General features: G+C 41.3%; 1 protein-coding gene across 2 annotated transcripts; it reads left to right on the top strand.

Moving 5' to 3' along the window:
* Positions 1 to 13,215: 13,215 nt before the first annotated feature.
* On the top strand, positions 13,216 to 26,184 carry LOC110488902 (AP-1 complex-associated regulatory protein). 2 transcript variants are annotated; one of them, XM_021561356.3, is made up of 10 exons: positions 13,216 to 13,983; positions 19,126 to 19,174; positions 19,282 to 19,308; positions 19,465 to 19,490; positions 19,605 to 19,701; positions 20,015 to 20,113; positions 21,279 to 21,337; positions 21,455 to 21,528; positions 21,737 to 21,859; positions 22,018 to 26,184. In XM_021561356.3, the coding sequence occupies exons 1-10, from the start codon at positions 13,913 to 13,915 to the stop codon at positions 22,311 to 22,313; spliced, it is 921 nt and encodes a 306-aa protein (XP_021417031.2). In that variant the 5' UTR covers positions 13,216 to 13,912; the 3' UTR covers positions 22,314 to 26,184. The 2 variants fall into 2 exon arrangements, with proteins under 2 accessions (XP_021417031.2, XP_021417029.2); XM_021561354.3 differs by having other exon boundaries at positions 13,516 to 13,983; positions 21,273 to 21,337.
* The last annotated feature ends 517 nt before the right edge of the window (positions 26,185 to 26,701 follow it).

Raw genomic sequence — 26,701 nt, 5'->3', positions numbered from 1 at the left:
CCTCTTCAATTCAAACCACAGGTTTTTATTGGGGTTCAAGTCCTGAGACTGAGAAGTCCATTGCAAAATGTTAATTTTGTGGTCAACCATTTGTTTTTGGATTTTGATGTGTGCTTGGGGTTATTGTCTCACTGGAAGATCCACTGGCGGCTAAGTTTCAGCCTCCTGACAGAGGCAAACAGGTTTTTGACAAAAATGTCCCGGTACTTGGTAAAGTTCATGTTGCCGTAGACCTTATAACATCAAAGATCCATCTTTTCTGAATATGGATCTTTCTTTCGACGCCAAACCCACCACTGGTGTGCGTGGCCAAAGAGCTCTATAAACATGTATTTGTTGCTCATCTTTTTCAAGGGTGTCAATAATTTCGGACCTGACAGTGTGTGCGTTACACGAAGGCTCTTTGACCCATTGATATTGGGATTGCTCACAAGAGAGTGTGTGTGGGCTGTCTTGACGATTTAAGATGTGCAGGGTCATGTGTGGATGGGTGGGAGGAGATACATGGTTCTGAGCATTTTCAGCCTTACACAAAATGCAAGAGAGAGTGGGTGATTCAAATCAACTTCGACCAAATCACACTTTGTTATCATGGCATTGTACACATGCAAATTGGACCTATAAAACACCAATCAATACAAATGCTTCTTGTGTCTTCCCAGAAACCCTCTTCCACCATTTACGGTTAGACCACTACATTATTGGACGACTGTATCTTATTGTTTTATTGTAGAGAGATACTGACTTAACATAAATGTGCAGAGCGTACCCGTATCTACGCCATCTGGTGGATCACTATGGATCTGTGGCTGGGAGGCATTGCTGATCTGGGTTGAAGTACCAAGTTGCTTGGGTCCGGATTTCGGATTTCAGCATCTGGATGTAATGAAGACACGAGGTAAGGCTGAGATGGTATCCATTTCCAAAACGTTGATGCAATAATAACATTTGATGATACCCGGCCAGATCTACTTACTTCTTATGAACAGCAGTCCGAAGTTTACACACAGTAGAAGGGAGCATGAAATTAGATCACATCGTTTGGATTAATGACACCACCCTCCCCTTGACAGACAGACAGACAGACAGACAGACAGACAGACAGACAGACAGACAGACAGACAGACAGACAGACAGAATGTCCTAGTAGCAGGAAACTGGTTTGCACCCAGCACACTCCCAGAAATTAGTGTATAACACCATTGGGAAACCAGGGTCTTTCCACTTCCATGTCCTCTGAATTGAAATGGGGTTTTCAAGTGTAGCCCAATGAACCTATTACTGAAGGGCACAAAGCAGTAGTGATAATCTCTGATCAGGGATTGGCTAGAACAGATGTTGGATCAATGAAGCCATACTGTACATATCTATTACAGAGAGTGAAAATGAAGAGGAAGCAATTTACACCCATCACTCCCCATGGAGCTACAGAGGAGTCTGCCCTGCATAGGAAACTTTGCTAAATGCCCTATATACAGAAGGAGTGGTGTCTGTCTTTGTCAACTTAGTGTACTGGGGCTTATAGGCAGTGCTAAAACTGAACACGGTTCCACAGGGGGCCACTCACACTCCGTCCCCCCACCAGACAGCTAAGGCAAATCGCTTAATTTGGACCTGCCACTAGAAAACCCACCAGCACCAGCCCAGTGTAGGCCAGACATTAACCATGGAAACCAGATTCTACTGACATGGCTACCATACCACTGTTTCAAATGTACTGAATAGAGGGAGATGTTGCCCCAGGTTGAAGAGTTGGGCTGGCATTCAAACAAGTTATATAAACACCCAGGTGTAGTCTATAAAAGGTCAGGGCCATCTTGAATTAGTGCTATTTTGGCTGTCTTTCATGGCTATGTTTTTATTTTTGAACACTTCCTTATAATTGTCTTTTTTTAGCTGTCATAATACTCTATTTGTGTGTGTGTAAAACAACATGAGACTGGAGAAAATATGACCTCTTATCTTAGCTTTTGAATCTTTGATGATGTAGCCATACAAAAAATGTCTTTGCATAAATATAAATTACATTTGAAAAATATAATGACTTTTATGGACATGTGAAAGCATCTGTTTTTGGAACCCATCACATGCGATTATCACGTTGCTTTACATGCTGTCACGTTATCACATTATCTTCACATCAGATCGCGTGATCACATGAAAACATGTGTTTTTGGAACACTTGAAGAGTTTACATGTGAAATTCACGTGTTTTTTCCATAAGGGTCAATTGAGATGGACGTGAGGAATGAATGAATGAATGAATGAGCACCTTACATATCATATCCATGAATGAATGGAGGATGACTCAATCCATTGTAGGGTAGTACAATTCTGGTAACTTTCCTAAAATTCCTGGTTGGAGGATTACGGATTTCCTGCTTTCCCCTCACGGGAATCTTCCATCTGGAATTACTGAAAAAATATGGGGAAATTTTCCTATAATGTTTCAACTCTAATCCATTGTGATATGAAAGCACATCATTCGCATTGATAATCAACACAGTACCTGTGCTGTGCCTTTCTGCACTGTGCCTTTCTGCACTGTGCCTTTCTGCACTATCAACAGAATTACACTGAACAAAAATCTCATAAGTTTCATGAGCTGAAATAATACATTGCAGAAATGTTCCATACACAAAAATCTTATTTCTCTCAAATTTGTTGACATCCCTGTTAGTGAGCATTTCTCCTTTGCAAAGATAATCCATCCACTTGACAAGTGTGGTATATCAAGAAGCTGATTAAACAGCATGATCATTACACAGGTACACCTTGTGCTTTGGACATTAAAACTGCACTTTCTGGCTTCTATCAAATCAAATTTATTTATAAAGCCCTTCGTACGTCAGCTGATATCTCAAAGTGCTGTACAGAAACCCAGCCTAAAACCCCAAACAGCAAGCAATGCAGGTGTTGGAGCACGTTGGCTAGGAAAAACTCCCTAGAAAGGCCAAAGGAACCAGGCTATGAGGGGTGGCCAGTCCTCTTCAGACTGTGCCGGGGGGAGATTATGACAGAACATGGCCAAGATGTTCAAATGTTCATAAATGACCAGCATGGTCAAATAATAGGTCTGTGACAGGTAGCACGTCCGGTGAACAGGTCAGGATTCCATAGTGCAGGCAGAACAGTTGAAACTGGAGCAGCAGCATGGCCAGGTGGACTGGGGACAGCAAGGTGTCATCATGCCAGGATGTCCTGAGGCATGGTCCTAGGGCCCAGGTCCTCCGAGAGAGAGAAAGAAAGAGAGAAAGCGAATTAGAGAGAGCATACTTAAATTCACACAGGACACCGGATAAGACAGGAGAAGTACTCCAGATATAATAAACTGACCCTAGCCCCCCGACACATAAACTACTGCAGCATAAATACTGGAGGCTGAGACAGGAGGGGTCAGGAGACACTGTGGCCCCATCCGATGATACCCCCGGACAGGGCCAAACAGAAAGGATATAACCCCACCCACTTTGCCAAAGCACAGCCCCTACACCACTAGAGGGATATCTTCAACCCCCAACTTACCATCCTGAGACAAGGCCGAGTATAGCCCACAAAGATCTCCGCCACGGCACAACCCAAGGGGGGGCGCCAACCCAGACAGGAAGATCACATCAGTGACTCAGCCCACTCAGGTGACGCACCCGTCCTAGGGACGGCATGAAAGAGCACCAGTAAGCCAGTGACTCAGCCCCTGTAACAGGGTTAGAGGCAGAGAATCCCAGTGGAAAGAGGGGAACCGGCCAGGCAGAGACAGCAAGGGAGGTTCGTTGCACCAGAGCCTTTCCGTTCACCTTCACACTCCTGGGCCAGACTATACTCAATCATATGACCCACTGAAGAGATGAGTCTTCAGTAAAGACGTAAAGGTTGAGACCGAGTTTGCATCTCTCACATGGGTAGGCAGACCATTCCATAAAAATGTAGCTCTATAGGAGAAAGCCCTGCCTCCAGCTGTTTGCTTAGAAATTCTAGGGACAATTAGGAGGCCTGCGTCTTGTGACCTAAGCGTACGTGTAGGTATGTATGGCAGGACCGAATCAGAGAGATAGATAGGAGCAAGCCCATGTAATGCTTTGTAGGTTAGCAGTAAAACCTTGAAATCAGCCCTTGCCTTGACAGGAAGCCAGTGTAGGGAGGCTAGCACTGGAGTAATATGATCATATTTTTGGGTTCTAGTCAGGATTCTAGCAGCCGTATTTAGCACTAACTGAAGTTTATTTAGTGCTTTATCCGGGTAGCCGGAAAGTAGAGCATTGCAGTAGTCTAACCTAGAAGTAACAAAAGCATGGATTAATTTTTCTGCATCATTTTTGGACAAAGTTTCTGATTTTTGCAATGTTACGTAGATGGAAAAAAGCTGTCCTTGAAACAGTCTTGATATGTTCGTCAAAAGAGAGATCAGGGTCCAGAGTAACGCCGAGGTCCTTCACAGTTTTATTTGAGACGACTGTACAACCATTAAGATTAATTGTCAGATTCAACAGAAGATCTCTTTGTTTCTTGGGACCTAGAACAAGCATCTGTTTTGTCAGAGTTTAAAAGGAGAAAGTTTGGGGCTTCACATGTTTCATTGAAATGTACAGCTGTGTGTCATCCGCATAGCAGTGAAAGTTAACATTATGTTTTCGAATGACATCCCCAAGAGGTAAAATACATAGTGAAAACAACAGTGGTCCTAAAAGGGAACCTTGAGGAACACCGAAATGTACAGTTGATTTGTCAGAGGACAATCCATTCACAGAGACAAACTGATATCTTTCCGACAGATAAGATCTAAACCAGGGCAGAACTTGTCCGTGTAGAACAATTTGGGTTTCCAATCTCTCAAAAGAATGTGGTGATCGATGGTATCAAAAGCAGCACTAAGGTCTAGGAGCACGAGGACAGATGCAGAGCCTCGGTCTGATGCCATTAAAAGGTTATTTACCACCTTCACAAGTGCAGTCTCAGTGTTATGATGGGGTCTAAAACCAGACTGAAGCATTTCGTATACATTGTTTGTCTTCAGGAAGGCAGTGAGTTGCTGCGCAACAGCCTTTCCTAACATTTGAGAGGAATGGAAGATTCGATATAGGCTGATAGTTTTTTATATTTTCTGGGTCAAGGTTTGGCTTTTTCAAGAGAGGCTTTATTACTGCCACTTTTAGTGAGTTTGGTACACATCCGGTGGACAGAGAGCCGTTTATTATGTTCAACATAGGAGGGCCAAGCTCTTTCAGTAGTTTAGTTGGAATAGAGTCCAGTATGCAGCTTGAAGGTTTAGAGGCCATGATTATTTTAATCATTGTGTCAAGAGATATAGTACTAAAACACTTGAGTGTCTCTCTTGATCCTAGGTTCTGGCAGAGTTGTGCAGACTCAGGACAACTGAGCTTTGAAGGAATACGCAGATTTAAAGAGGAGTCCGTAATTTGCTTTCTAATAATCATAATCTTTTCCTCAAATAAGTTCATGAATTTATTACTGCTGAAGTGAAAGCCATCCTCACTTGGGGAATGCTGCCTTTTAGTTAGCTTTGCGACAGTATCAAAAATAAATTTCAGATTGTTTTAATTTTCCTCAATTAAGTTGGAAAAATAGGATGATCGAGCAGCAGTGGGATCGTCTGGGGGGGGGGGGGCTTTTGTTGGGAAAAACAAAGGCCTGGCTCCCCCTTGCTTTCCAAGGCCCACCCATGGCTGTACCCCTGCCCAGTCATGTGAAATCCACAGATTAGGGCCTAATGATTTTTTTTCAAATAACTTGTTTTTTTATATGAACTGTAGCTCAGTAAAATCTATTAAATTGTTGCATGTTGCGTTTATATTTTTTGTTCAGTATATTTTAAAGGTTACTCTACAATGTCACTCCTCTGGGCTGCAGAGTGATTTCTTTATGACACTATGAAGCCCTGCAGGCTCCAGCACGCATATGGTTGAGGTGACTCCAACGTCAGTGTGAGGAAATGGGAAATTAGTAAAGTACTCTAGAGACATGTTGAAGGGGAGCATTTATTAGATGTCAATTACTGCTACTATTTGTGGTGTAAAGTCACTTCCTGTAGTGTGTGTGTGTGTGTGTGTGTGTGTGTGTGTGTGTGTGTGTGTGTGTGTGTGTGTGTGTGTGTGTGATCTCATTAACTATTACTGACAAGATGGCCTACAAACAGCAGATTTCCTTTTAACCTCAACTTCACTATTTTCAATTTTAGTAACCCTAAGATAACGAAGGTCATTTGAGATGTGCTGTATGATCACCATAGCCATTTATCATAATATGTTCACTTTATTTGACTTATTTGAATGGAGAACCACTCATTGGCAGTATATCAGGGTACTGTGTAAAAATTGGGACAGCAGTGATTTTTGTTTTGTTAACTCACTAGCATCATGGAAAATCTGTCTTGGCTCATCTTTCAGTTTTCCATGATGATGTCAGACACCATTGTGAGAGGAAGGAGGGAAGCTGCGGAGGAGGTAAGTCGGTGGATGGGGGGGATACTTGAGGATGTCCATGGGATTTTCTTGGATTTTCTGCATTGCTTTGAGAATTAAAAACACACACACACACACACAAAAAAAACAATAGGCCTATGCGTACTGGACTCTGAGTGACTGAAGGGACACTGCTTTGCAGCATCATTCAATACCATGAGGGAGATAAATACAAGAAATAGCTTTAAGATAGAGGGAGATAGCTAGCTTTCATAATCTGTCACATTCAGAGAGGGAATGCTATAACAAGAGTGCTTTACACTAATTACATTTTCAGTAAATACATAGGTTGAGAATATGAAGTTATGAGAAAGGTAGCTTTTGATTTGTAAAGGTACAAAGGTAGCTTTTGATTTGTAAAGGTAGAAAGGTAGCTTTTGATTTGTAAAGGTAGAAAGGTAGCTTGTGATTTGTAAAGGTAGAAAGGTAGCTTTTGATTTGTAAAGGTAGAAAGGTAGCTTGTGATTTGTAAAGGTAGAAAGGTAGCTTTTGATATGTAAAGGTAGAAAGGTAGCTTGTGATTTGTAAAGGTAGAAAGGTAGCTTTTGATATGTAAAGGTAGAAAGGTAGCTTGTGATTTGTAAAGGTAGAAAGGTAGCTTTTGATATGTAAAGGTAGAAAGGTAGCTTTTGATATGTAAAGGTAGAAAGGTAGCTTTTGATTTGTAAAGGTAGAAAGGTAGCTTTTGATTTGTAAAGGTAGAAAGGTAGCTTTTGATATGTAAAGGTAGAAAGGTAGCTTTTGATATGTAAAGGTAGAAAGGTAGCTTTTGATATGTAAAGGTAGAAAGGTAGCTTTTGATTTGTAAAGGTAGAAAGGTAGCTTTTGATTTGTAAAGGTAGAAAGGTAGCTTTTGATTTTTAAAGGTAGAAAGTTACATCCTGGATCTGGATGTCTATTCCACCTAGTCCTATCTCCTTCCATCCGTTCTGTAACACATGCATTCCTAGCCAGTTAGGACAGCAACAAATCTCTAAATACCTGGCAGGATAAGAAGTAGTACTACTAATATACTCTTAGCACTTACCACCCATTTTCTACTTTGAGCTTTATACTTACGACCCCTGTAAAAAAGAATAAACCATGCCCTCTTGAGGACAGACATGGTGGCTGCCTTAAAAGCCTACAGTTTAGACTCTACCCAGATTGTGTAGAGAACGCACAAGGAAGAATGGACTATTGACTATATATATAGTACCAATCAAATGTTTGGACACACCTACTCATTCAAGGGTTTTTCTTTGTTTTTACTATTTTCTACATTGTAAAATAATAGTGAAGACATCAACACTATGAAATAACACATATGGAATCATGTAGTGTTAAACAAATCAAAATATATTTTATATTTGAGAATCTTTAAAGGTAGTCACCCTTTGCCTTGATGACAGCTTTGCACACTCTGAGGTAGTCACCTGGAATGCATTTCAATTAACAGGTGTGTCTTGTTAAAAGTACATTTGTGGAATTTATTTCCTTCTTAATGTGTTTGAGCCAGTTGTGTTGTGACAAGGTAGGGGTGGTATACAGAAGATAGCTCTATTTGGTCAAATACCAAGTCCAGATTATGGCAAGAACAGCTCAAATAAGCAAAAGAGAAACGACAGTCCACCATTACTTTAAGACATAGGTCAGTCAATCCAGAACATTTCAAGAACTTGGAGTTTCTTCAAGTGCAGTTGCAAAAACCATCAAGCACTATTATGAAACTGTCTCTCATGAGGACCGCCACAGGAAAGGAAGATCCAAGTTCATTAGAGTTACCAGCCTCAGAAATTGCAGCCCAAATAAATGCTTCACAGAGTTCAAGTGACAGACACATCTCAACATCAACTGTTCAGAGGAGACTGCGTGAATCAGGCCTGGATGGTCGAATTGCTGCTAAGAAATCACTACTAAAGGACACCGATAGGAAGAGACTTGCTTGGGCCAAGAAACACAAGCAACGGACATTAGACCGGTGGAAATCTGTCCTTTGGTCTGATGAGTCCAAATGTGTGATTTTTGGTTTCAACCGCCGTGTCTTTGTGAGACGCAGAGTAGGTGAACAGATGTGGTTCCCACCGTGAAGCATGGAGGAGGAGGTGTGACGGTGCTTTGCTATTGACACTGTCAGTGATTTATTTACAGTTCAAAGTCCACTTAACCAGCATGTCTACCACAGCATTCTGCAGTGATATGCCATCACATCTGGTTTGCATTTAGTGGGACTATAATTTGTTTTTCAACAGGACAATGACCCAACACATCTCCAGGCTGTGTAAGGGCTATTTGACCATCAGATGACCTGGCCTCCACAATCACCCAACTTCAACCCAATTGAGATGGTTTAGGATGAGTTGGACCGCAGAGTGAAGGAAAAGCAGCCAACAAGTGCTCAGCTATATGTGTGAACTCCTTCAAGAATGTTGGTAAAGCATTCCAGGTGAAGATGGTTGAGAGAATGCCAGAATGCTTTTTTGGTTACTACAATATTCCATATGTGTTATTTCATAGTTTTGATGTCTTCACTATTATTCTACAATGGTGGTGGAAAACGCTCTCTGCGCCACTCCAGAATCTTCCATAAGCTTTCAGTTGGGTTGAGATTGGTGACAGATGAACATGGCATATGGTTTACATTGTTTTCATGCTCATCAAATAATTCAGTGACCACTCGTGCCCTGTGGATGGGGGCATTGTCATCCTATGGGGGCGTAGCCATGGTAGCCAAAATAATGGCCTGTCCAGCATTTTTATACATAACCCTAAGCATGATGGGTTGTTAATTAACTCAGGAACCACACTTGTGTGGATGCACCTGCTTTCAATATACTTTGTATCACTCATTCACTGAAGTGTTTCCATTATTTTGGCAGTTACCTGTACCTAAAGATTAATAGTGATGGGAAGAGCTCTATGGGAGAATCTCAACTGCATACTCCTCGCATCCTCTCTCCTTCTCAAAACCCATTCGTTTAAAAAGTCAGAGATTCCTCCCCTCTGACCTCCACCAATCAGTGTTAACAAGGAGGTGAGGAAAGAGGATGCGAGTATGCAATTGCTATTATCCCAATGGCATAATCCTTATGTCCTCTTTCCTTGTCTCCTTCTCAAAACCCATTGGAGGAGGTCAGAGGCGCGGGAACTCTGGCTTTCTCATCCAATGGGTTTGAGAGAGGCGAGGAGAAAGGGCGTGAGGAGTATGCAATTGAGATCTTGCCCATGGCTTATGATGTGCCTGTCCAATATGGACACATGAATGTCTTTCCATCCTTCCTGCCAGATACCTGGTTGTCTACCTTACAGCGAGGCCTACCTGTGAGTGCCTATGAGTCAAAGAAACAATAGCCACAGTCTCCAGGTAAAATCAACTTTTCATTAAGAACCTTGTCACTTTGCTGTCTGGAGCAGGTGTGTGTGTTTATGTTTGTATAGTAGTGCTACGTGCAGTTGAGGTTGAGTAGCGGTAGTGGAACGGTAAGAGGGGACGGGGGGATAAAGAAGTACCTCTACCTGGCTCATAGTCTGGTGCGTCGCACGCTCCATAGTGTGAAATGGGATTTGCTCCCCGTGAAATAAAATGTTGCAGTAACTCGGATTATCAGATTTTAATCCACTTGAATTTAAGGGCTCAGCATAGTGTCAAGGGAGCTGCGCCAGTGAGGACATTCATTTTCTGTCAAACATCAAATCAAATTTTATTTGATGTTAATGAGAGTGTAGCGAAATGCTTGTGCTTCTAGTTCCGACAACGCAGTAATATCCAAAGAGTAATCTAACTTAACAATTTCACAACAATTACCTTATACACACGAGTCTAAATGAATAAGAATATGTACATAAAATAATATATGAATGAGTGATGGAATAGAATGGCATAGGCAAGATGCAGTGGATTGTATAGAGTACACTATATACATATGAGATGAGTGATGTAGGGTATGTAAACATATAAAAGTGGCATTGTTTAAAGTGGCTAGTGATACATTTATTCCATACATTTTTCCATTATTAAAGTGGCTGGAGTTGAGTCAGTATGTTGGCATAAGCCACTCAATGTTAGTGGTGGCTGTTTAACAGTCTGATGGCCTTGAGATAGAAGCTGTTTTTCAGTCTTTCGGTCCCTGCTTTGATGCACCTGTACTGACCTCACCTTCTGGATGATAGCGGGGTGAACAGGGTTGTTGTCCTTGATGATCTTTTTGGCCTTCCTGTGACATCGGGTGGTGTAGGTGTCCTGGAGGGCAGGTAGTTTGCCCCCGGTGATGCATTGTGCAGACCTCACTACCCTCTGCAGAATCGGATTAATATATATATACTGTATATTAAGATATATATATATATATATATATATATATATATATATATATATATATATATATATATATTGTAACCAACATGTAATGGAAAAGGCAGCTAGAGCCCCACAGTGGAGGTGTCATAATACCCAGAAAACCTAGCGGTCAAACAGAGAAATGGTCCCAATCGTTTTTCCACCATTCATTTTTCCCATAGGGGATTTTAGAAACACTTAAAATAAGGCCTGTGTTTCATGTAGGTTTACCCTAGAGTGACGTTTTGATAACCATGTACAGTAAGTCTCTCTCGGACAAGGGACTTATCAATATATTCGGCTCTATTTACTCTCAGATTTGAAAATACTAATTAGCATCAAAGTAGGCATCATGCAAAACGACAAAACCCTGCAAGATCCTGCACGTCATCTCTAGCTGAGACCTTTGCAAACAGATTGTGTCAATTTAAAACTTACATAAGACAGTAAACAGAATTGTCCACCTTAAAGAAATGCCAATTTCGTCATTACTACATTTAGCTAACATTAGATAGTTAATCCAGGGATTCTTACCTCTGCCTTGATTCGGCAGTCTTGTCCAGCTCATGGCATTTGTAGTTATTTTTTATAACCACATTAGCAGCTAATTGGCATTTCATTTGTTGGGGGGGGGGGGGGGGGGGGGTATATACAGGTGAATATATTGTTAATTACCTTGTCCTAGAGAGATTTCCACGGTTATCAAAATGGCATGCCAGGGTAAACCTACACGAAACAGACTTTATTGAGTGTTACTAAAATCCCCTATGGGAAACATTAATGGTGGAAAAACGATTGGAACAATTTCCTTGTTTGACCGCTAGGTTTTATGGGTGAAAGTAGTGGTATGTGGTGGTTGGCAGGGTAATTTTCTTTCTTGTACCCTTTTTGTGTCGCAAAAAAGTGTAATGTATTTACACTCCAGTGCAGTTGGTAGTGGCAATGCAACTTTTTGGTTCTCAACCGCCATTTAAAAATCACACACGGGCTACCTGAGGGCGTTCACTTCGCTTGAACATTTGCTACATTGCGTAACGTTTTGTACTTACAGAATGACACGTTTCCCCAAAATGTTAATCCAAAAAATTGTGTTTGCTACCTTCATTTTTATTTGCGACTAGGTTTTTGCTATAAGTTTTTATTGACACAAGACTGTTCAATGGAAACACACAGTAGCAGGCAAATGTCTCTTAAATTTCTAAATGTCGACAAAAAATAATTGGACACATTCATGGAAACATAGTTATTGAGTGTTGAAATCCATAGTTTTAGGTAAGAATGACATTCTACGCAACCTGCCAAAATTACGCAGAGGGAGCCATTTGTCAATGGAGCAAACACTTTTAGAAAATACATGTGGGCTACTTCAGTGTTGTACAAAATATATGCCTCCAATGTGAAAACAAAAAATAAGTAATAAGCATCCCAAAAGTTGTTGATTTCTTGAAACAAGAGGCTTGTGCAGGCGACTGCTGACTGACTGATCAACATATTACCTTGAGGAGAAATTTAAGTGAATGAGGGAGAAGTATTGGAGGTGGTAGGTGTGGTGACGTTCTTGAGCCCGAGGCTTGCACCGAGGGTCAGGATGAAGATGAGTCTTTGACTGTAGGAGTGAAGTTTTTGGAAAAAGTGGACACTTGCCTTTTGGCTGATCCATTTGTGGTTTCAGGGTGGATGAAAACAGTTGTGTGCTGTGGAATCGGTGAGGGTAACCAGAAGTGGTCTTGGTATAATTGTTTGTGTTTCTGCTGGTCCGAGGGATGAGGCGCTTCTCATTAAAGGAATGGGGGTAAGAAATGTGAATGGTTTTGCTCTCAAGAAAAGGACGCCACTGAAAGGAGTGATTACTGGGGTAGCAGTAAATGTAAAAGTTGACCAACTGAAGCGGAAGATTCCCAGTGTTTCTGATGCTTGTCGTTTGGTGCGACGCAGACAGGGTGGCGAGAGTGGTGAAACAGAAGAGTCATTGTCTGTTATTTTGAGTTTTGATGAGTCTGTGGCAACAGTGTGTAGGGGGAGGTACCTAGGTGTGAGAAGTGTGCAGAAGGGCATGAGACAAAGGAATGTGTAGTATTGGAGAAAGTAGTGGTATGTGTTAGTTGTCGGGGTGCCCATGGGGCTGGGGATCAGAAATGTCCTGTGTGAGAGAGGCAGGTTGAGGTTTCCAGGGTTAGAGTAGTGCAGAAGTTGTCATATGCTGAGGCAGTAAAGGAAGTAGAGGAAGATGGGTCAAGGGGGAGGGATCCTGAGAGGAGTGGTGTGACTTGTAGACATGTACCACTACAGAAGGATAGGCCAACAAGTGATATTATGTTTCAGTAAGATTATATGTTTAGCATTTCTAGCAGTGGTTATCAACTGTACTGCAGGGATGGAACGTAAGTCTTGGAACATTGAGGTTGTGGTGGCAGTTGCAGAGAGGTATTTGGGTGTGCGAGAGAGTTTCAGGGTGTGTTAAGTCTTGGTGTCCCATCCTTTCAGGTTGTTGGCCTGAGGAAGGACTAAATAGATTGAAATAGTGGAGTACGGTGGTGTTATTTTTTATTAATATATTTTTTTGTGAGTGTTGTGTTAGATGGTAGGGTATTTGTTTATTTATGTTTTCAAGCAAAGTATAAGGGAGTTGTACTCCAGTCTGGTAGGTTGGGGTAATGCAACATGTTTTGGATGTCAACCGCCGTTAAACCTCATCGAAGAAGATGATGGCTATTGTGTTTTTGTAACTGTTGCATGCCCACGTCGTTTGAGCCAGATGAGTCTCCGTAGCTAAGTAATCATGAGTCACGTGCGAGGAAGAGGAAATATTGAATGAGAATTCTGAAAGACACAGCTGTCGCAATCTAGCCACATTTTTTTCCTGATGAATATTGATGTTGCAACAAGCGTCTGTACATATACAAATATACAATGCGTCTTTAAAGTCCATACTTTGATCGCTCATTAGCTGTCATGTCACCCTGTAATTGTATGAGCTAGCTACTAGCTAATACCTGTGCCTAACGGCGACGGGTCGAAGAGCGTACACCTGTGCTAGCTATCCATTAATTTGTGAAAATATCCAGTACGCCAGTAGCTTGTTAGCACCCAACCCAAGGAAGGTATATCTTGATAGAATGCGATGGGAAACTGTTGGGCTTATTGTTTTGGAATCTTCAGAAAAGAAGCAAACATTATACAACGAGGAGGCGGGTAAGTGATACGCCCTTTAAACCAACGTTGGCTAGCAAAGGTTAGCTAGGTACAAGTATACTGTATTACATTATCAGCGTAAAAAAGATCCACGATGTCAAGGCTTGTGCCATGTTCAAAACAACTGGGAACTCGGAAATCTCCGAGTTTAGAATGGCGTTAAAAACAACTCTGGAATTCCAATTCGGGAACTGACTTCACGACCTAAAGATCACTGACGTTATGATTTCACCTCGTATTCTCAGTTGTTTTGAAAGCGAAATTATAGCTACGAACCAGAGTCGCATGTCATATAACGTTACCTTTCCCTACGAACTAGATAGGTTTTCCCGCAGCAAGCTGAAGCGTTCCTCACACCACCCCTTCATGTGGGTTTTTCCATACACTGACACACGGCTTTGTAAATGCATGGTGCATTTTATCCTGTATTCAATTATAATTGACTAATATGGAAAAATATTTTGTTGACACTCATTGCATCCAGCTTCCTTAAAGGAAAATGACATTTCTGAGTAGGTTATAAACTGCTGGCTTGATGTTATTGATATCAGTTAGGCCTATAATGTTACAGTTGTGATGCCAGGCTGTATCTGAGCAATTCCATGGTAAGAATTATGCTGAGACTCAGATTTTTCCCATTAAAATGTATGCCAAACAAAAACCAATGATTGCAAAGCTAAACAAACCATGCAACTCTATGCACAAGGACAACTTAACAATTTCCACTGAACATTTGACAAAAACAAATTTATTTGAACAATGCAGATGCAAAGTTTGGTAACAGCATGACTGCACCAACCACCATTCTGTGTCATTCCAGCAAGCCATGACACCCACCATCTAAGATTGTAAAGAAATTGTTTCTGTAGGTAAGAAACCAATATTAGCATTCCTGAAACAATATTTTGTTGAAGTATAATTTGATCATTGAGAAATTAAGCTAATTGATTGTGCCCAAATTTGATCTTTTTTTTATTGATAAGGTTCACAAAATATTCAACACATAGAACCCAACATCCAATTTGGACTAAACTATACTTAGCTTGAAAAGAAAGAAAGAAATAAACAAATACCCTAACACTACACTAACAAAAACATTTATAGAAAAATAACACCACCCTACTCCACTATTTAAATACACTACTCAAAAAAATAAAGGGAACACTAAAATAACACATCCTAGATCTGAATGAATGAAATATTCTTATTAAATACTTTTTTCTTTACATAGTTGAATGTGCTGACAACAAAATCACACATGTTCAATGGAAATCAAATGTATCAACCCATGGAGGTCTGGATTTGGAGTCACACTCAAAATTAAAGTGGAAAACCACACTACAGGCTGATCCAACTTTGATGTAATGTCCTTTAAAACAAGTCAAAATGAGGCTCAGCAGTGTGTGTGGCCTCCACGTGCCTGTATGACCTCCCTACAACGCCTGGGAATGCTCCTGATGAGGTGGCGGATGGTCTCCTGAAGGATCTCCTCCCAGATCTGGACTAAAGCATCCGCCAACTCCTGGACAGTCTTGTGGTGCAATGTGGCATTGGTGGATAGAGCAAGACATGATGTCCCAGATGTGCTCAATTGGATTCAGGTCTGGGGAACGGGCGGGCCAGTCCATAGCATCAATGCCTTCCTCTTGCAGGAACTGCTGACACACTCCAGCCACATGAGGTCTGGCATTGTCTTGCATTAGGAGGAGCCCAGGGTCAACCGCACCAGCATATGGTCTCACAAGGGGTCTGAGGATCTCATCTCGGTACCTAATGGCAGTCAGGCTACCTCTGGCGAGCACATGGAGGGCTGTGCAGCCCCCCAAAGAAATGCCACCCCACACCATGACTGACCCACCGCCAAACCGGTCATGCTGGAGGATGTTGCAGGTAGCAGAACGTTCTCCATGGCGTCTCCAGACTGTCAAGTCTGTCACATGTGCTCAGTGTGAACCTGCTTTCATCTGTGAAGAGCACAGGGTGCCAGTGGCGAATTTGCCAATCTTGGTGTTCTCTGGCAAATGCCAAACGTCCTGCACGGTGTTGGGCTGCAAGCACAACCCCCACCTGTGGACGTTGGGCCCTCATACCACCATCATGGAGTCTGTTTCTGACCGTTTGAGCAGACACATGCACATTTGTGGCCTGCTGGAGGTCATTTTGCAGGGCTCTGGCAGTGCTCCTCCTGCTCCTCCTTGCACAAAGGTGGAGATAGCGGTCATGCTGCTAGGTTGTTGCCCTCCTACGGCCTCCTCCACGTCTGCTGATGTACTGGCCTGTCTCCTGGTAGCGCCTCCATGCTCTGGACACTACGCTGACAGACACAGCAAACCTTCTTGCCACAGCTCGCATTGATATGCCATCCTGGATGAGCTGCACTACCTGAGCCACTTGTGTGGGTTGTAGACTCCGTCTCATGCTACCACTAGAGGGAAAGCACCGGCAACATTCAAAAGTGACCAAAACATCAGCCAGGAAGCATAGGAACTTAGAAGTGGTCTGTGGTCACCACTTGCAGAACCACTCCTTTATTGGGGGTGTCTTGCTAATTGCCTATTTCCACCTGTTGTCTATTCCATTTGCACAACAGCATATGACATTTATTGTCAATCAGTGTTGCTTCCTAAGTGAACAGTTTGATTTCACAGAAGTGTGATTGACTTGGAGTTACATTGTGTTGTTTAAGTGTCCCCTTTATTTTTTTGAGCAGTGTACATTTAGTCCAACCTCAGGCCAACAACCTGAAAGGATGGGACATCACCACAACATACTCTGTAACTCTTCTGATGTAAAGTCTCGCACACCCAAATACTGTACCTCTGCAGCTGCCACCACAACCTCAATTCTCTGCGACTTACGTTCCATCCCCGCGGTACATTTGATAACCATTGCTATGAATGCTAAAAATGAAATCTTACTGAAACATAATATCACATAACATAATATCCTTCCCCCTTGACCCATCTTCCTCTACTTTCTTCACTGCCTCAGCATATGACAACTTCTGCACTACTCTCACCCTGGAAGCCTCAACCTGCCTCTCTCACACGGGACATTTCTGATCCCCAGCACCATGGGCACCCCGACAATTAACACATACCACTACTTACCCTAATGCTACACATTCCTTTGTCTCATGCTCTTCTGCACACTTCTCACACCTAGGAACCCCCCTAAGACACGCCGCTGCCACATGCCCATAGCTTGACACCTGTAACAACGTATTTGGCACAAAGCTCGTACAGGATAACGTGTGTATATCCTAACATCACTTTGTCAAGCAAAAGCTAAACATCAAAACTTAAAAGAACAGACCATCACTCTTCTGTTTCACCACTCACACCACCTTGTCTGCGTTGCACCAAACGACGAGCGTCACAAACACCGGGAATCTTCCACTTGGGCAAAGAATCATTGGTCAACCTTTACATTTACTGCTACCCCAGTTATCACTCCTTTCAATGGCGCCCTTTTCTTGAGTGCAAAACAATTCACATTTCTTGCCTCATTCGTTTAACGTGGAGCTCCTTCTCCCTCTGACCAGCAGAAACACAAAGAATTATACCAAGACCACTTCTGGTTACCCTCACCGATTCCACAGCACCCAACTCTGTTTTCACCCACGGGATGGGCCGCAAAGCCGCACACAGAAGACAGACCCGGGGGGGGGGGTTCACACTTGGTAGCACAGATAATGGCGCTGACTAGGGAAACGTTTCCCGCTGTTCTTAGTTCCAGGCTGCACGGTCAAACTAGAACAGATGAACTAATCTTTAACTAGATGCCACTGTTCCGGCTTGTGCCAACACCCATTTATCCATTTAGCTGGTCTCATTTCTTTTCAACTTTATGTAGAAAACTAATAGCTTTTGCTCATGATGAAAATAAGTTGTGTGGCCAAGCCAGTCCTTGATGAAAGCATTTGTTTGTCCTCCTCTCAGCAACCTAATGCTTCAACCCAACTCTCCTTGAATAGTCTAACAAATGGCATCTCTCTGAGAGGGCTATCCCCATCATGCAATTCTGATATTTAGACATCCTGCAAGCCCAAAACTTTGATGGAGAAATTGGTTAGTGACTAAAATGTTGTGACAACCCTAATAAAATTATAAACCATTCATGGCAGTCTTTTTTTTTTTTTCAATAACATGTGATGTGACATTTACCATTAAACACAGCCCAACCCAATACCATCACAAAACACTATGCAATGTGTGTTTGGGCCTTTTAACATTGAAGACCATTAGAGACCATAACATTGAAACTATTATTACTGCTGTATCCTAATGGTTTGCTTGTTCGCCAGTAATGGTCTAACTAATCCAGACCTTAATGGAAATAAACCACACACGCTTTCCTAGACACCAATTAAGCCTAAGAGAAGGACAAACTGAATTGCTTTCCTGGGAGACTGGCTTGAATTGTGAGGATGACCACTTTTTTTTTCATCATGAGCAAAAGTTTTTGGTTTTCTACCCAAAGTTGCAAAGCAACAGATGTGATCCATTTAATCAACACAAGAGACCAGAAAAAAATGATTAAAGGGTGTGGTGACAGTAGCGGTAATAGCGGCATCTAGTGGGCGAAACGTGGTACTTTAACAATGCATGGTAAATAATGCAAGCGACTTCAATGGCTAATTTCTCTGAACATGAAAAAAAAATATCAGATTCACAAAGAATAAATTACATAGGATGAAGATGCAATACTCCAAGCAGCAGCTCCATACTACTTGTACTTGTCAGACAGAATGGATACTGTATACTGGTTGTCCGGGGTGGGATTGTGGGTAGCTTTGATAATTATATTGGATTCCTCGTGTCTTAGTCATTGTTAGGAAGAATTATTGTCCAGATCGGATGTAAAGGTACTGTATTTATTGAAGATTATATTAGTCCTATTAATTCAAATAGCCAATTTGCATGCAAACAAATGGCTTCATATCTCAGCTCAAATTATAATTCAACAAATTAATGTTTCAGGAATGCTAAGAAACATAAGATAACTACAGAAACTATTTTATAACAATCTGAGTCTCAGCATCAATTGCCCGTCTCTTCTGTTGAAAGATCTAGCTATGAATGACAGTGACCGAAAGCATCCTAAATGGATGTCAATGTTGTCACATTTCTGTCCATACAGGTCCAAATACTTTAGAAGCAGTACAACTGGGGAACATTACACAATAGAGGTATGATACTTACATTTTTCTGGAAGTAGGCCTATGTCATGTTTCATCATGCATCACTTGGTTGGAAAAACATGATGTACTTACAGTGCAATTCTGTCTCCCCACAGTTTGAAAACCTTGTTGAGAGTGATGAGGTAAGTGTGTGAACATGTAGAGCGTATTTGTTAGATTGAAACAATCCGAAAGTGTGCCATTGGCTGACGATACACAGAAGACACGCTGATTGTGGGCCTGTTCTGGATGATTCTGTGCCCACTTTTATTATTTAAGTTGTCTTATTTTAATTTCAGGCAGAGAGCCCACAAAGCTGTCCCAGGTACGTTTTTGAAACTTTTTTTGGGGACAGATGAATGCATATCAGAAGAATAATGTTAATCAGGGCTTTAACCAAGATGAGCTTGAGGTAATGTTTGTTTAATTTTGATACCAGGCCTATCAGTGAAGATGAGATCATCCACCTCAAAGAGCACCGGTATACTGCAATTTCGGATCAGCAGAACTTGATAGACGAGAAGTTGCAAGCAGAGGTAGGTTTACACAAGAACAGTGCCTCTGAAAGGGCTGGAGAAATCATAGTACCTTTTTTTTTTTTTTTTCGCTTAAAGATAATGGAAGGTTCAATTCAAAGGTCATTACACTTCCTCGTTTATGAACTTTGTACTGCCTTTCATGTAGCAAGATACAGTATCTAAGATAAGTTTATGCTTAGCCTACATGCTCATAGAAGTCTTATATTTTAATTTTGGTTGATTTTTTAAATTTTATTTGCTTTTCAGAATTGTTTTGCAATTTTGGTTTTCTGTTCTCAACTTTGTTCTTTGTTTTGTCATTTCTGCTCAGTTATTAGCACAAGAGGAGAAGTTAAGGCTAGAAGAGGAGGCTAGAAATGCTGCCCAGCGTGAGGCTGCCAGGCTGGCACGCGAGCGAAAGCTAAAGGAGGTGAGGCGGCCATTATTGAGTGCGCCTGTCGTCCCTTCACTACCTTGTTCCACCTCACCCACCTTTTCCTTGGCTCTACCCCTGCTTCTTTCCATTAGTGTTGCACACTACACCAAAACTTCTGTACTTTTCCATAATACAACATATCAAACAGTTCGGTACTAGAATTGTTCGGTTGGTCGTTCTATGTGTCTCATGTTTGGAGATCAACTAAATGTATTGCATTTATTCAATTATTTAATTAGCTTAGTTTAACATAAGACCTGAACAGAACTCATCAGTGATTTGTATTCTCTGCCACTTTCTGAAGAAGCAATGAGAACGCCCGTCTGTGTGTGGTAGCCATTAGTGAAACTAATAATGAGCATCTTTGTTTAGATGGAAAGGCTTTCCCAAAAACCTTTCTAAATTAAAAGTTTATGCCTACCTGGCAGAATCATGATTATTGGCATCAATCCAGTGGCCGCTTGTTTTACAAACTCTATCACGTGAGCTACAGAAAAACCGCTAACCAAACAACCATGCCAACTGCATGAGCACTTAAATTAAAGGGTAACTACATTCAAATCTAAACCTCTTAGAATTTTCCCAGACCTCAAAACTGGTCTCCTAATGTGGTTTAAGCATTGTTATGGACTTAGAAAAACAAAATTGGATGTTCGTGGTACTAAACCTGGTATCGGGATAGAAGCCATAATTCTGGTACCGTGAAAACACTAGTCTTTATTACCACTTCAAGTACATAATATCACAAATTGGTGGTCAATCCTTTGTCAATCGAAAGAACTGTAGTCGATGGTATGTCTCTCAATATGAATTTGTAAATCGTTCCTCCCAGGCAAGTGTCCTTTGAAGGAGTGATTTGCCTCAGTTAATTCAGACAAAAAAGGGGAAGGCATTTGTCTACACTTCATTTCTTAACGTCAAATTAGTCTATGCATCCATTCATTTCCATTCTTTTGATATTTGAGTTTATTCTTCATTCCACAGTTTTTCCCTTGGTTAATTCCATTTTTTTCCATCTGTGTTTGCCTATCTGCCACCTTAATTTTAACACAGCTGGTAATGGCAGCATGTAACTAACAAATCTTCAAATGATCATTATTTACATTTACATTTTTGACCAAGTGTTTTTCTGAGGTATAATTATTTTTCAAAGCAACAGCTTGCACAACGGAAAAAAAGCAAGGCAGAAGTCCAAGGTGGCGCAGCCCATCCAAGAAAGTGAGTATATAAACCAAGTAAAAATGGCTACCTCAAGGTCCATGTGTGTCAGTGATAGTATGACCATGAAATTGAGTTGTTGACTGTTTCTCCTCCACTGGTTGGACTCTGTTCTAGGCATGGCTCAGGTGAAGACTTTGATGTCTACCTACAGCATGTGAAAGTCATGTCAGAAGCCTTCAGGAGCAGCAGTGAGTCTGCTATTTCAGCACAACCATTTTCTGTAGCCTATATATTATATTCCGTGTTTGAAACGGTTCCTCTCAAATTGTGCATACCAACATTCTATTTTAAGATAAAACACTCGGTATCCCTGAAAGTTAATGGTCATGCCTCCATTGAGACTTCTTGCTCTTTGAAACCACCTGTGATTTGATAAGCCAGTGTTTGTGTAATCAGGGCTGTCCTCTGAGACTAATGTGATCACTCCCAACACGGAGAGCAGCTGGGACTTCAACAGCAAGACCCGCTCCACCAACGATGACGGAACCTCACTGGACCTGGAGTGGGAGGACGAGGAAGGTGGGGGCTTGTGTAATTACTTATTGTCCCCTTGGCTGTTTTGTCACATGTCAAAAAATACATTCCCTGAGTAATTGTTGAATTCAACCCTCTCAAAATCACCAGTTGAATGGCCATGTGATGTTTAACTAGACGTATCAAATTGTCCTTGTCTTCAGGGATGAACCAGGTGGTCCCAGCGTGGGAGAGGTCTAAAACCGAGGAGGACATACTCCGAGCGGGACTCCGGCCGGGCAAGAAGCAGACGACCAGCGGTACGGCCTCCGCCTCTGAGGACTCCAACGCCCTGGAGTGGGAGAACGACTTTGTAAGCGCCCGCGGCGAGGATTATGCTGAGGAGAATGCAGAGGACTCTGAATATGAGTGCTTTGTCAACCCCGTCATGGATATGCACACCCCATCTGAGGAAACCCCACCGGTAGAGATAACTGCACCGGAGACTGAGAAGAGATAGTCCCCATCGCCTGGGGATCCAGAGTCAAATCCTAATGTTAGACCACATTGTGAATGTTTGATTATACACCTCATCAACTTCAAATGTGTTTGTTTGTCCTCATTGGCTGGTGGACCAGTTTTTATTTGACAATCTTCTCTTGTGTTAATTAAGCCTTAGTTGGCAAAGTTTTCATGTCATCCAGTGCATTATTGAATCAAGTGCAATTTCCAGATCTAGTTTGGTGTGATAGTGATTGGGTTTTTATTTGTGAGAGGGCTATAGTGTTTTCACAGTTAGAATGAACTCAAAACAACATAGGGACACATAAAATAAAAGCAACAATAACCTTCAATCAGTGCCTGAATCACTAGGAAATAAAACTTTCATAAATTGTTAACCAGGTCATAGGACAGTTAGCTGATGAGGATTTTGTCCGTTACCAAGTGAATATTTTGATCAGTGTTTCTCCAGGGATCATAGCTTGCCAGTTGTCTGGTATGGAACATGTAGAGAACCCCTAATGGAGTGGAGTATATCATGTAGCAACTTGTCTGTACACTCAATGTGTTTTTAATCCAAAAAAATGCAAGTGCTAAGATTTGCGATTTTGTTTATCCTCTCAGCTCCAATTAACCAGTGACTCACCATGGACACACAGTACTACATTTAGTTATTTGTTAGTTTGAAACTAAATGTGTTTGTCAGTCAAATGCTGCTCGAGTTATGGACAGGTTTGTGTCCAACATATTTATTTGTATTATATACCGTGAAGGTTGGCTACATCACGTTTGTAGAATTCCTTAGTCCTCTATGTACACATTTAAATCTTACAGCGTCAGACTTTTCTATTCTTTTTCATGTTTAGGATTGATTTGTCATGGTGAGCAGCTCGTGAATTGTTTATTTTACGCTCAAGACCAGCCGATTACAAGAGAACATGGATAAACGAACATCTGTCTCCTGCACTGCTCCTTCCAATGGCACTGCCAATAGCGTACAACTTGGGCTCCAACTCTTCAATCTCACCTTTATTTCTGATTTAGCACAGTCAGACATTTTTCAAGACCTTTTAAGAATGTAACCCTGATCACTGGAAGTGGACATGGTTGTATTTGATTGAAATGGTTGATGTGAAGACAGGAATAACGAGGAACTGTTTGGAGACTACAGTATGCTCTAGGAGGTTTCTAGAAATGGACCAATACGTGTATATATCATTTCTTTGTGTGCACTAGTAAATTAGTTTTTGTCTTCCCTCACTGCAAAAGGGGAACCTCTCACTACACCCTTACAATGTGGAGATGATGTGCCTACTTTGGAAGCTTCTGCTTTATTGTACAGAATACTGTCTCACCTTGATTTTTCAATTGTTGTGATGTTTGTGACAACAGCGATTGTCCCCTGTAGTGCAGCCCTACTGTACCTGGGGAATCCAAAGCGCCACCATTTAGGTTGTTTCACCCCATTGAGAGAGAATGTAACTTTCCTTTGTTTGTACTGCCTGTAGCTTTACCATCCTAGAAACACAAGCCATTTGATTTTAGCAATTAAAGTGTCATCATAATTGGGGTGAAGAATTACCACAGTTGCACCATTGGCCCAACTCCAAATCGGACCTCCTATTTGTCTGGCATCAAACTCAATGCACAATATTTTGTCCACAGAAAGTGTTCAGACTGTAATAATTGGAGGGATTGTAATTGCAGCTTATCTATGCACTGTTTGATTTACGTGAACTGGTGGGTCCAATCAATGATTGGTTTATAGTATGTGTTTGTAGTGTTTTCCAAGGATACTGTCCTTTTTTTTAACGTAAGTTAGCATGCTGATAAGGGTTGGACACCGTACATTATGGGTGCAATCACAAGGATGGATTAAACTGCCGTGTGCTTATTTCATATCATTCCACTCTTTAGAAGTACAGTGCCTTGCGAAAGTATTCGGCCCCCTTGAACTTTGCGACCTTTTGCCACATTTCAGGCTTCAAACAAAGATAAAACTATTTTTTTGTGAAGAATCAACAACAAGTGGGACACAATCATGAAGTGGAACGACATTTATTGGATATTAACTTTTTTAACAAATCAAAAACTGAAATATTGGGCGTGCAAAATTATTCAGCCCCCTTAAGTTAATACTTTGTAGCGCCACCTTTTGCTGCGATTACAGCTGTAAGTCACTTGGGGTATGTCTCTATCAGTTTTACACATCGAGAGACTGACATTTTTTCCCATTCCTCCTTGCAAAACAGCTCAAGCTCAGTGAGGTTGGATGGAGAGCATTTGTGAACAGCAGTTTTCAGTTCTTTCCACAGATTCTCGATTGGATTCAGGTCTGGACTTTGACTTGGCCATTCTAACACCTGGATATGTTTATTTTTGAACCATTCCATTGTAGATTTTGCTTTATGTTTTGGATCATTGTCTTGTTGGAAGACAAATCTCCGTCCCAGTCTCAGGTCTTTTGCAGACTCCATCAGGTTCTTCCAGAATGGTCCTGTATTTGGCTTCATCCATCTTCCCATCAATTTTAACCATCTTCCCTGTCCCTGCTGAAGAAAAGCAGGCCCAAACCATGATGCTGCCACCACCATGTTTGACAGTGGGGATGGTGTGTTCAGCTGTGTTGCTTTTACGCCAAACATAACGTTTTGCATTGTTGCCAAAAAGTTCAATTTTGGTTTCATCTGACCAGAGCACCTTCTTCCACATATTTGGTGTGTCTCCCAGGTGGCTTGTGGCAAACTTTAAACAACACTTTTTATGGATATCTTTAAGAAATGGCTTTCTTCTTGCCACTCTTCCATAAAGGCCAGATTTGTGCAATATACGACTGATTGTTGTCCTATGGACAGAGTCTCCCACCTCAACTGTAGATCTCTGCAGTTCATCCAGAGTGATCATGGGCCTCTTGGCTGCATCTCTGATCAGTCTTCTCCTTGTATGAGCTGAAAGTTTAGAGGGATGGCCAGGTCTTGGTAGATTTGCAGTGGTCTGATACTCCTTCCATTTCAATATTATCGCTTGCACAGTGCTCCTTGGGATGTTTAAAGCTTGGGAAATCTTTTTTGTATCCAAATCCGGCTTTAAACTTCTTCACAACAGTATCTCGGACCTGCCTGGTGTGTTCCTTGTTCTTCATTATGCTCTCTGCGCTTTTAACGGACCTCTGAGACTATCACAGTGCAGGTGCATTTATACGGAGACCTGATTACACACAGGTGGATTGTATTTATCATCATTAGTCATTTAGGTCAACATTGGATCATTTAGAGATCCTCACTGAACTTCTGGAGAGAGTTTGCTGCACTGAAAGTAAAGGGGCTGAACAATTTTGCACGCCCAATTTTTCAGTTTTTGATTTGTTAAAAAAGTTTGAAATATCCAATAAATGTCGTTCCACTTCATGATTGTGTCCCACTTGTTGTTGATTCTTCACAAAAAAATACAGTTTTATATCTTTATGTTTGAAGCCTGAAATGTGGCAAAAGGTCGCAAAGTTCAAGGGGGCCGAATCCTTTCGCAAGGCACTGTATATTTGTTACTGAGAATAATGTAAAGGGATTTCTGAAGTGAACCAGTTTTATTTGGCTACTTTTGAGTCATAGCACATATTATGACAATTTACCCTTTTCAATTAACCTGCTGATAAAGGACCTGCATCCTAATTTGAGATCCAAGCATGTTTTACACAGGTTGGACACACAACTCTCATTTATATCAATGTTTTTGTTTCATTGTTCACAGGTTAGGATTACACCCATAGTCATGAGCCTTTAATTATTTGAATACTATTGCAAACAGGATGTATGGAAGTGCAATTCTGTCAATACCGTATGACATGTTTTGTTCAATTTGACTGCAACTAAAATAAATCCTACAAACCTTAATCTGTGAGAATTTGGAAAAATGCACAATGCTGTATAAACAGTGTAGTTTTAGTGTATTGTATAATTATTTGTATTTACATGTTTGTCTTTTACCAAACTATCTAAATATCAATTTCTGATGCAATGTAATACAGAACACAAAAAAAAGTATGGGTGGTGAAATCTCCAGCAGGTGGCAGTATTGCTACATGCATTCTTTGAGATTAAGTACAAGTATATATATATTAAGTAACCTGAATTACAGTTTCTGATTGAAAGACAACTGTAGTCCATGGAACAACAACATCCCAGTTACTCACTCTACAAAATGTCCCAAGTGGCTAGAAGGAAGCTATTACTTATTGCTGTTTGGCAACCAGATACTGTACATTTCAGACAAAATACTGTACCCCAGCAAATCTTGTAGCTGGATGGAATTTTTAGCACTATCTTCCAGTCAGAACATTATGAGATAAAATGGTGTGTGTTTTACCCAGTGTGTTAAGGGAACACCTTTCCTCGGACAAAATGTTGTTTC

Source organism: Oncorhynchus mykiss, chromosome 14 (assembly GCF_057628025.1).
Source record: "Oncorhynchus mykiss isolate SJ-2025 chromosome 14, ASM5762802v1, whole genome shotgun sequence".
NCBI lineage: Eukaryota > Metazoa > Chordata > Actinopteri > Salmoniformes > Salmonidae > Oncorhynchus > Oncorhynchus mykiss.
Note: the sequence above shows the minus strand (reverse complement) of the source record. Positions and strands in the feature narration are given on the sequence as shown.